The 11,723-nt window shown below is 44.2% G+C and overlaps 1 protein-coding gene across 1 annotated transcript in view; it reads left to right on the top strand.

The window, feature by feature from the left end:
• Positions 1-1,169: 1,169 nt before the first annotated feature.
• The window catches only part of PDZD8 (PDZ domain containing 8), a 52,816-nt gene continuing 42,262 nt past the window's right edge, over positions 1,170-11,723 (top strand). The window contains exon 1 of the mRNA XM_069863187.1: positions 1,170-2,109. Coding sequence (XP_069719288.1) covers positions 1,268-2,109 — 842 coding nt within the window. The 5' untranslated portion in view covers positions 1,170-1,267. The remainder of the gene's footprint in view (positions 2,110-11,723) is intronic.

The raw sequence follows: 11,723 nt of genomic DNA, 5'->3' as shown, positions 1-11,723 counted from the left end.
GGAGAGGGATGGGGAAAGGGGTGGGGGAGAGGAAGAGGGATGGGGAGAGAGGAGGTGATGGGGGAAAGGGATGGTGGAAGAGGTGAAAGAATGGGAGAGGGACGGGGGAGAGGTGAGACTGCTCCTTGAATACTGTGTTCAGTTCTGGGCCCCTCACCACTAGAAGGATGTTGAGGCTCTGGAGCAAGTCCAGAGAAGAGCAACAAAGCTGGTGAGGGGGCTGGAGAACAGGCCTTATGAGGAACGGCTGAGAGAGCTGGGATCGTTTAGCCTGGAGAAGAGGAGGCTGAGGGGTGACCTCATTGCTCTCTACAACTACCTGAAAGGAGGTTGTAGAGAGGAGGGTGCTGGCCTCTTCTCCCAAGTGACAGGGGACAGGACAAGAGGGAATGGCCTCAAGCTCTGCCAGGGGACGTTTAGGCTGACTATTAGGAAAAAAATTTCACAGAAAGGGTCATTGGGCACTGGAACAGGCTGCCCAGGGAGGTGGTTGAGTCACCTTCCCTGGAGGTGTTTAAGGCACAGGTGGATGAGGTGCTGAGGGGCATGGTTTAGTGTTTGATAGGAATGGTTGGACTCGATGATCCAGTGGGTCTCTTCCAACCTGGTTATTCTATGATTCTATGACAGGAGAGAGAACCGGAGAGAGGGATGGAGAGGGAAAGGAGTGGGGAGAGGGGAGAAAATGGGAGAGGGGAGAGACTGGGAGAGAGATAAGTAAGAGGGATGAAGAGAGGGACGGAGGGGGAGAGGGACGGAGGGGGAGAGGGACGGAGGGGGAGAGGGACGGAGAGGCGAAGGGATGACAATGGAGGAGAGAGACAGGTACGGGGGACGTGATGGGGGAGGGGGGAGAAAGGATGAGGAGGCGGGAGAAGGGAAGGGAGGGGGAGAGAGGGGGAGGAAGTTGGGGGAGAGGGGGAGAGGGGAGATGATGGGCACAGGCGCCGCCGTCCCCATCGCGCGGCGCGGAAGAAGGTGCGGGCGCGCGGTGACGTCACGCCCGGCTCCGCCAATGGGGCGGTTCTGGCCACGCCCCCAGCCGGGCAGCGGCCTCTGCCAATGGGACGGGGCAGGGCGGCCGGGCTCGGCCAATGGGGAGGCGGAGAGGGGAGAGCTCGGCCAATGGGGCGTCTCGGCGGCGCTGGCCCCGCCCCCTCCGGCGGCGCGTTACCCGGATGTGGCGCGCGGGGCGGCGGGCGCGGCCCCCGCCATGGCGGCGGCGCGGTGAGAGGGCGGCGCGCTGCGGGGCGCGGCGGCGGAGAGGATGCCGCTGGTGTATGTGATCGCGCTCTCGGCGCTGGCCGGCTGCTTCCTCACCCTCCTGCTGCAGCTCCTGCTCTTCTACAGGAAGGCGCCGGCGCCTCCCGACGCCGCTCGGGCCGCCGGTGGCCTCGTCTATGCACGCGTCGCGGCCGAGCACGGCCTGAGGGAGTACCTGCAGGGCTCGGAGCCCGCCGGCGGCCGCGCCTCGCCGGAGCCCAGCCCCGAGCCCGGCGCCAAGCAGCCCCAGCAGGCGGCGGAGCCCCCCCCGTCCCCCTCGTCCCGCGAGGAAACGTGCCACTTCCTCAATGCCATCTTCCTCTTCCTCTTCAGGGAGCTCCGCGACACGCGCCTGGTCAGGAGTTGGGTCATCAAGAAGATCAAGGTGGAGTTCGAGGAGCTGCTGCAGGCCAAGGTGGCTGGGAAGCTGCTGGAGGGGCTCAGCCTCAAGGAGGTCTCTCTTGGCAACACGCTCCCCGTCTTCAAGGCTGTCAAGCTCATCCGACCCGTGCTTTGCAATGAAGACGGGTGCCCCGAGGAGCTGGGCTTCGAGATAGACCTGGAGTACAACGGCGGCTTCCACTTGGCCATCGATGCCGACCTGGTCTTTGATAAGTCGGCCTACCTCTTCGTCAAGATCTCCCGGGTGACTGGGAAGCTGAAGCTGGTCTTCACGCGCCAGCCCTTCACACACTGGTTCTTCTCTTTCATGGATGACCCCGTGATAGCGTTCGAGGTGAAGTCTCACTTTGAAGGGAGGCCCATGCCACAGCTCACCTCCTTCATTGTCAACCAGTTCAAGAAGGTCATTAAGCGCAAGCACACCTTACCCCATTATAAAATCAGGTAAGATATTCTGTGTCCTCGGTGTTACTTTGGGAGACGTGCGTTAGCGTTGCTCTTTTACTCTTGATAAGTAGAAAGAGGTTTCTGTTGGTGTTTTACAATAGGATTGCTTGTATGTTGCTTGTCCAAATGCTTTCCGTGAAGATAACCATAGTTTTCTATTTATAATAGGCAAAGAAGCCAGTGCACAGTGCAGTTGCTACATGTCCTAAACTACATAAAACTAATTGGTGGAAATAGTAGATATCGAGTATTTTGGGATTCTGTCATGTGTCTAGTGGGCCCATATGTCCAACAGGACCATGATAGCCTCCTTTGGAGAAAGTAGAAGACTAGCACTGTTGAACGCTGTGTGGGTTTGGTGTGTGCTTCTCCCAGGCCTCTGCCACTGCTGAGCCACCTGGGCGGGACTTGCAGCTTACCCTTACCTGTAGAGGTAAGGTGGTTGTTATTTAATGTGAGAAAGGATGAAGTTCCATCTCTAGGGAATAGTCTTGAGATCCCATGGTAGATGATTTCCTTTCTGGTTTGCTGAATTTCATCTATAACTTCGAGGGAATCCGAAAGTTGATAAGAGAAATATTGCTGCTACTGGGGCAAGTAAAAGTTTGGGGGACCTCTTGGTTTGTTTTGGTAATATAGCATGTTTTATAAATGCACACAGTGCAGCATAGATCACATTATAGACTGAACATAATAAAACATGCAGTGATGTTTCTATAGCAGAAGTGACGAGTGACATCTTTACTGTGATTCCACCCTCATTTCTGATTCAAAGATGCTGAATGTCTTACCACTGTTCAGGTACCATGTTCCCTCCCTGTCCTGTGGCTTACCACTCTTAGGATAGCATGTTTCCTTTATCTTTTGTTTATTCTCTGTAGTTTGTGTTATGTGTTGGATAAGTACTTTTTTGTTTGCCACCTTCTTCTGTAATAAGCCTTTTCTCTGAAATTCCTCAGAGGTGAGTAACTGAAAATGCCTGTTGGAATTTTGAAATGTGATGGGATTTGTAGTGGTGTAGTTTTTAATGCCTTTTCATTTTTAGCTAGTTCTTCTACACTTAAATTTGTAAAAGCTCTCATGAAAGTGGATGTGCAAAACAGCCAATATTTGGAAAGCCCTGACAGGGCAATGTGTAGCTTCTTCGAGTAGTGTGGTGGTCCTTTCTGATTTTTGAGGCAGTGAATTGTTCTCCAGAAGAGAGAAATCCATGGGCAGCAGGGAAGCTGTCAAGAACGAATTAGCTTCCATTCTCTTCACTGTGTTGGAAAGAGGCTGCAGTTGTTCGGGAGAGGCTGGGGTAGCACAGTCACTGTGCAGAGGGAGCACTCTTGGCATAGCTGGGAAGCGCAGGTACAGCAAACTCCCTAGATAGGTCTTTAGGGTGCCTGTGGAACCAGTGGTGATGTGCTCCTCCTCTTCAGCAGAGGAAGATGAGCATCTTCATTTTTCCTTTGGGGGATGCACCTGGGCAACAGGGTGCTCTGATCATTTAATTAGAGGTAATGAATTTTTCACATATTCCTCAAGCTTTATGCTGACACATTAAAGGGCCTTGAAGGGGAAGTAAGGAAAGAAGCAGAGCACAGTGGTTAGGGTAGGAATGAGAAGTGTGAGGACAAAAGGTAAATGACACTGAGAGCAATGTAGGAAATATAAATTATTACAGAACTAAGAAGAATAAACTGTTATTTGAAAACATTCTCTTTATGTTATAAGGAATTGGGAATCTGTGGATGCTTGAGAGGGAAATGCAGTACTAAAGATATTTTTCAGACTGGGTAGTAGGCTGGTAACACAGTGAAACAGTGTCCAACCCTGTATATGATGCTTTTGACCTTTAAGTTGTATGCCGTGTTCTGAACATGTCATTCTGACCCACTGTGTCATGGAGGGGGAAGGCAAGACACTGAGCTTAATGCGCATTAATGCAATTATCTTAACGAAGATCGCATCATTGGTGTCCTGACTGTCTAGAACTTTACCTTTAAAGCTACAAGCAGGAACACAGACCCTTGCATAGGAACCTTTAGCTGTCTTGGAATCTTCAGCTGTCTGCAGTTGCCCAAAGTTCTGTGGAACATGGGCCGAAAACACTTATTGCACACCAGTGTGTCTCAGATGAGGTTATGTAGGTAGACCCCTAGACAGCAAAACTTGTTAACAGCTGAGTAGTAATGGTGCACTCTTATGTGGTGGTGTAGTTGAGAGCTAAACCATTTTGCTCTAAAGATGTGAAGTAAAATGTTTAAGAGTACATTGGCTTGAGATTCTGGTATGTTAACATATTCCTTAGTAAAGAATGTATAGGAAGAAGTCAGTTTCACAACAGCTTAATTACCTGTTACCTTACTTGGAGCTTAGCAATTTCTCATCTATAGGGAATGTGCTTATCCCCTCCCCGTTTTTATGCTGTGTCCTATTAGAATTGCCTTTAAGTACACCGTTGGTGTTTGCTTGTATGTGTAGTTCAGAACCTTTATGGTCTCCCTACTCTTGCTCAAGTAACTTCACAACTAAATCTTTAAACAGCAGTAATTACAACCTTGTAAACAAAAGCACTTGGAAGAGTTCTCTTTTCAGCTGGTTAAGAGAAGCACTTTGTTACGCAGCTAGCTTCCAGACTGAAGTACATGAGGTAGTTTTGTCATGTTTCAAGATGCTAAGTAGCATTAAAAATAAAAATATGCCATTTCCTTTGCTTTTTGTACAACTTCTAGAGGTTATTGCTTGGTAGTGAATGGCATAAGAGGAGAACTTGTGTCACGTTGATTTTGAACATCCTGTAACTAAGTTTGCGTAAAGCACATCCTTCATTCTCTGTTGTTTAATTGTAAAATACTGCATTAAAAAAATAAGTGTTGTGTCTTCACATGTGTGTCTGTTGCTGCAGCCAAATTACACAGGTACTTTTGTAGTCTTTCCAGTTATGTACAACACTTTATGCAATGAAGCAGTCATTACTAAGATCATCTTCTTTTGTATCATCCATTGCTAGGAGTGGTCTTGTGTGATGTGTGTAACTGTGGCTTGAAAGCAGAAGGTGGCATCTTGCATTCCTAACACCCTCTTAAATGTCTGTGAGGGGAGGCAATGCAGACTAGTGAGTGCATTTTAACATTTGTCTAGCACTTCATGTACAATTTTCTCCGTAAAAGCAATTGTCTGTTAATTGCAAGAAGGAGGGATGAACGTGATGTCTAAACAACTAAGTAGTAATTTGCTTTTTATTCTAACAGTGCGTAATCACTTCCCTTTTGCACTTAAAGAAGTGTGTTTGTGTCTGGGAGAAAACTCTATCCTGAAGCTACTCTGTGATTGATTGCTAATTGCTATCTCCTGTAGAAGAATTTGGTGAAGTCTCTGGAAGCAAGGCTGCTGGTGAAACTTAGTGAATGGTGGGCTTTTCTTTTTAAGTCATCATTGATAAAGGATTTGTGCAATTCACTTGGTAGTAGTGAGAGTTCCTACTGTTTTACAGCTGACTTTAACGTATTTGTTGTTGATGTGTAATAGAAACACGAATAGCTTTTCTGAAAGTCTTGTGATCCATCAGAGGTTTCTTGTTCAGATGTGAGGAAGATCTAAAATGACAAGGGTTTTCTTGTCCTTCTCCAACATACACGGTCTCTGGTGCACTCTTGAGAAACTAGGTAACTGTGAGCCAAGATTTGTTTTTTTATAAGTAGCTCTGACTTCAGTCACATAATAAAGAGCTCATTTATTTGGCTTTGCATAATCTGTGACTATTTTGACTTAAATAAGATGGGAGGAAGTGGCCTCAAGTTGCACCAGGTGAGATTTCAATTGGGTATTAGGAAAAAATTCTTTACTGACATGAGTGGTGAAGCATTTGGAAGAAGCTGCCCACGGCAGCAGTGGAGTCTCCACCCTTGAAGGGGTTCAAATAGCATGTAGACATGGCACTTTGGGACATGGTTCAGTAGGTTGGGCTGATGATTGGACTGGATGATCTTAGAGGTATTTACCAACCTTAATGGTTCTATGATTCTAACTGTTTAAATTATGCTACATTAGTTCTAAGATAAGCTGACAGTTGTGGAGCTTGGGAATGAACACGGGAAGCGTTGGCTGCCCATTGGTTGGTAGTGATGTCAACTGTTGGCGTTCTGTAGGGTGGCTACTGACCCAACAGCTGTGTCTCATTGCCCCAAAATCTCGGCAACCAGATTTAGTCACTTGGCCATCAGTGTAGGTTGACTTAGCACTGGATTTTTCACATAGGTTTCTTTTACCAGAGCAGGATGGTGGGTACCAATTACTAGCACAAAGTGGAACTTATCTAATGGCCAGAATCCAGCCTTTGTTTTATTGTATACACTAAAATGGTTCTTTAAAAGTAGTACCAGGGACTTTGTCCGTGTTGGTTTCAACTTCCTATATGATGTGCTTTTAATAGTAGGATAAAGCGATTAATGCTGAGCTGTAGTTACTAGTACTGCCATAGCATGTTTAGTATTTAGAGTTGCGTAGCAAGGGGTGTTTCAGGTGTCTCTCTCCTTGCTGGTGCTTTTGTAGGTGTCACAGGTTCATCTCTGTTAGTTCTCTAATGAGCTATACCTTGCTCATTAACCTACTATTAAGCTGCTTACTAGTGGTGACCTTGGTTTCCCCCCATTGTCTCAGGTGTATCGGTACACAATTATGCCGTAATTTCTAGCCTATTCTCAAGTCAGCTGCAATTTTGTTGTTTTGAACAGGTCTTGGTGTTGCTTTGTGTACGCTTTGCAGAGCTTTGGCATTTTGGGCTCTTTCTAGACAGCGAAAATACATTTTGCCATAATGAAGCAACAAAGCCCTTTGTGTGTCTATATAAGGTGAGGAGGATGTACTTGCAGTCTTGGGTCTCCCTCCAGAATTTAACTTCCCACAATTTCTTAATCAATGTCTTGAAAAAAATCTGACAGCTGCAGGGCTTTTTTCCAAATTTAAGGTCTTGCAAGTTCATCTGTTTAGATTCTAAGCAGATTAGTTATTGTCTGATCAGTGAGGCAGTTCTGTGTATTTTAAGAATACCTGATTTCTCAGTTCGTTACATTAGAGAACCTAATATTTTGTATTAATACCAGTCTGTTTGAGAAACTATAATTTGCTTTATTTTAATGAATGCTACCACAGAATGGAATAACTTTCTTTTCTTTAGAAGTAATTCCACAAAGGATTACTTCTAACACTACTATATCTGGTACTTAGATGACCTCTTGATGTCCCTTCCCACATGAATTACCCTTTAAGCTGATTATTTGCAGTATAGTTAGGTATGTTGAAGAGTTTGGGGTATGTTAAATAGTTTTGTGCTTTATTTGGAAGCTGCAGCTATATTGAGCTTCACTGGGAAGAACCATTAGAGAAGCCTATTTTAATTTGCCATTATAGAATGCACAGCAGTTTCTTATTTTTGGCAAAACTTGAGCTGAGAAGTAAAGTAAGCAGCTATTGATTTGGAGTGTGTTTTATAATAGCAATGACTTCATGATATGGTAATAGAGTTATTGGGAAACATCTACAATTTAAAGTATATATTATTCATATGATATGGTGATGCTCAGAAATACCAGAAATAACAGTAGAGATGGGGACTGTGAGCGTCTGACTTCAGAAATCAGCAGCCAGTAGCGATACCATCTGCTCTACAGCTCCTTCAAAAGGAGAGGACATGGAGAGTTTTCGCTGAGTGGATTTCTGCTCTATTTGTTATACAAACCTCTCTCACTATTTAAATCCGTAAGGCATGCTGTTTCAAGTTCTCATTCCTGTTTGCTGAAAGGACAGAGGGGCTTTTCTTTTTTTTTTCTGTTCATGCCATACTTATTCTAGGTGCAAAAATCTCCTATACAGGATTTGAATCTTTCTGCTCTGCAAAACCTGGTGTTGAAGCAGCACTGTGATACTTGGGGTTTTCAAACTGTTCCAGAGAGTTAATGCTCTAAATGATGCCAGCACCAACACTTGTTCTGCTAATGGCAAAGTAGTGGTGACTGGAGTCAGTGGATCTGTCTGCATTTCCATACTTGGAAGATTTATCATGTAGTGCATGGACAAGTTGTTATTTTTATTCATACAGGAGTCAGGTAAATGGTTCTGTGGGCAACCTGACACACAGTAAACAAACCCAAACCCCAGAACATTAAATATTTTCCTCTCTTCAAGGGAGCTCCATGTGCAGAAGAAAGCTTTTTGTAGTGCAGAGCTTCTTACTGTCTATTTTGGGAGTGGCCTGCCTCAGATGTACTTTATTTCCAGAGGGGTCATTAAGTACAGATTTCTTCAGATTAAATGACAGTATGTGGTACAAAGTATGTATATAAATCTCCTTATGCAGATAGCAAGCTCAGAACCTTGGTTCTAGGGGCTTTGAAACCTCTATAGTTGTCATCCCCAGCTCCAGCATTTCACAGGCTTTCACACTGGAAAGGTAATTCTGAAAGAATGCCGGTTTGAAACTCATTAATTTTGAGGTCAGATTTAATGGGTGACCAGCCACATTCTGTGTATTTCCCTGTGTACAGGTTGTGCTCTTTACAGGTTAAGAGCCAGCCTTTTCCTCTGACTAGTCAACAAATATTACATTTGTGTAACTAATTTGAAGTGAGAAGCTAACACAATGCTGACCAGTGATGGGTTAGTGAAGAAACTGGAGGAGCAGAGGCGTAGTCAGGGGAGAGAGGAAGTCTTGGTTGGAGGGAGAGATGGGTGAAGACACGAAAGAATGAGTTTTAGTGATAACTGTTTGTGTTTGCAGATAACATTCCTATAGGCATTAAGGTTAATTGGTCTGTAAGGGAAAATAAAACCTCCTTCAGATTCTCTTGCTTGTAACAGTATCTAGAAGGTTCTTTGTGTAATAGTGATAAAAACAGAATTGCATCATTTAACAGGTCTGCTGTTTTGTATTTAAAAATGACTTGATCTTAGTCCTGCAGTGAACTTTTTTCATGTGGGTAGAACATTAAGGCTCTGGAAGATCTTAGTAATATTTATTTGATACTTTATGGTGTTTTGTGTGCCCTGAAATTGAGACTTCGCTGTCCTGGTCATCTGATCATAAACATTTCAGCTGATGTTGCTGCTCAATGAGAGCAATACTTCTTATTTGGTTGTCGTAATTTGAATAGCCTTCATTTATTCTAAATAAAATATGAAATAAGCAGTAACATTTTGTATTTTTGAAAGGTAACTGATTCCAATGTAAAGGGTGTGTAGGAGTTACTGACATTACTGCGCTGTAGGCATCTGATGAATGTCTGAGTGTGGTTCTGGGTGGTCTGTTGTAGCAGAGAGTAGTGTTCAGGCACTGGAGTTGTGCTGTTCTGAATCACTTTGAGTTTCTGTGTATAGATAACGTGACAGTCACAAAACCGAACACAGGATTTTCCTTGAAGGAGATTGCTTCAAGGAACAGAGGCACAGGATTTACCTGTGAAAAGGGGTAGCTAATACAGCTCTTAGTGTCTCATTTGGTGTCAAATTAGTCTTGTAGCACCTACTTTATATGTATTAAGCATGTGAAATAGTTAATATTTTTATGTTTTTCTTGATCAGAAAGCTCTTAATTAAGCAGCCTGGCTAAGAGCAGTAGGTTTTAGTAATCAGTAGAGCAGTGTGGTGCTGCAGGGATGGTGAGGTTTAGTTTCAGGCTGCTGATCTTGCTATTGGAGCCAGTCCTTTCATGTTCCTGGGTTTCTATGGGAAACTGCTTATTCTGCATTCCTGCAGAGATTTCCTGAAGTCACCCGATGTGCTCCGGTGTTTACAGTTCATGCTCACTCTTGTTTGATTTAAAACTATTTCAACATTTGGTTATTCTTTATATTATTGTTCTTTAGAGAATAGTAAAAGGCTTCAAATTTAAAACTCCTTCTAGGATTAATAAGCTTTATTGTCTAAAATAAATATGGAGAGGTTGTTATACCTATGTGGTTTGTTAATTTAAAAGATAATGTGTGCCACTCCAGTCTGCTAAAATCCATTAATTGTGGAACTACAGAAATCTTTGCATGAGGATCTCAAACTGTGCTTTTGTCCAAAAGAAAGCAATGATTCAATATTATAAATGTTAGCTGGGAGCAATTAGCTTTTCGAGCAGGTTCCATTCTGCATGATACAGGAATATCAATAGTTGATATAATTAAGAAAAAATGCTCTGCTGAAAGTGTTTTGATGTTGGAGGGTTGAAGAGGCCTTGTTCCCAACAGTGGAAATGAGTGTGGCTGCCAGTTGATGTGAAGGGTATTTGGGTGTTGCTTTATAAACATTTGTCATAGAATCATAGAATAACCAGGTTGGAAGAGACCCACCGGATCATTGAGTCCAACCATTCCTATCAAACACTGAACCATGCCCCTTAGCACCTCGTCCACCCGTGCCTTAAACACCTCCGGGGAAGGTGACTCAACCACCTCCCTGGGCAGCCTGTTCCAGTGCCCAATGACCCTTTCTGTGAAGAATTTTTTCCTAATGTCCAGCCTAAACCTCCCCTGGCGGAGCTTGAGGCCATTCCCTCTTGTCCTGTCCCCTGTCACTTGGGAGAAGAGGCCAGCACCCTCCTCTCTACAACCTCCTTTCAGGTAGTTATAGAGAGCAATGAGGTCTCAGGTTAACTGTGACATCTTAAGCTAAACACAGAACTGATAAATGCTTTTTTTAGTAGTTTCTGCTGCAGTCACTGAGTTTCTGGTTAAACTAAAGAATTTACTGCTGGCATGGTGTTCGTCTCAGTTAAGAGTCATAAGTAAGATCCACACAAGTTTTGAAAGATTTTCCTCTTATTATCATCACTATTTAATGAGTAGCAGTTGTTTCACAAGCTGATTGAATCTAGGCTAGAATTCAGACCTTAGATGTTCAGTGATCCTGGCCAACGCATCTAGTGAACAAATGAAAAAGCTCTGTGATGAAGGCTTCAGCAGTTTGAGGTGTGAAGGAGGTTTCTGTATTAAAGTTCCCAACCAGCAGTGAAATGAGTGTATGTGCGATGTCATGGATGCAGGTGTTCTGGATGGTTTACCCAGCGAGCTAGGCACGTGCTGTGTTGGGTTTGGTAGCTCAGGCTTCTACATCGCACCTGCATCTGCTTCCTGAAGGACTTCTGTTTCTGGAAGGATTCTTGTGGAGCCCTGCCTGGGTTAACGAACCCTCTCAGGTCTTACGAGTGCAGCTCTGTTTGCAGGACCTAGCTGGAGCCCAGCAGCATTTTAGACCTGTCGTTGGCCTTAGCTATGAAAACTGCTCAAGGAGATACTGGGTGTAGCAGAGAAGAAAACCTTTTTTTTTTTTTTTTTTTTTTGTGAGATGAGAAAAAGGTAGAAATTGTTTTCAGCTCTCTGGAGAGCTACTTTGTTCTTTTTTTTTTTTTTCTCACTAGCTGTTTTAATTAATTTTAACCTTATAACTACATGGGAACAACTTACCTTTTAAGTACTTCATTTCCCCTGTGCAGTTTGCAGCTATGCTGTAGTGCAGCAGAACAGTCTGGAAGGAGTGGCGTGCCCAACCTTCATTAGAGATGTTCCATTTAATGGAAAACACAGGGATTCTACTACAGAAGAATGCAGTTTGCACAGTTTTGTGGAAGTACCAGATGTCATAAA

This window comes from Phaenicophaeus curvirostris, chromosome 9, assembly GCF_032191515.1.
Source record: "Phaenicophaeus curvirostris isolate KB17595 chromosome 9, BPBGC_Pcur_1.0, whole genome shotgun sequence".
In the NCBI taxonomy this organism is placed as follows: domain Eukaryota; kingdom Metazoa; phylum Chordata; class Aves; order Cuculiformes; family Cuculidae; genus Phaenicophaeus; species Phaenicophaeus curvirostris.
The sequence above is the reverse complement of the archived record's forward strand: the minus strand, read 5'-3'. Positions and strand labels throughout refer to the sequence as shown.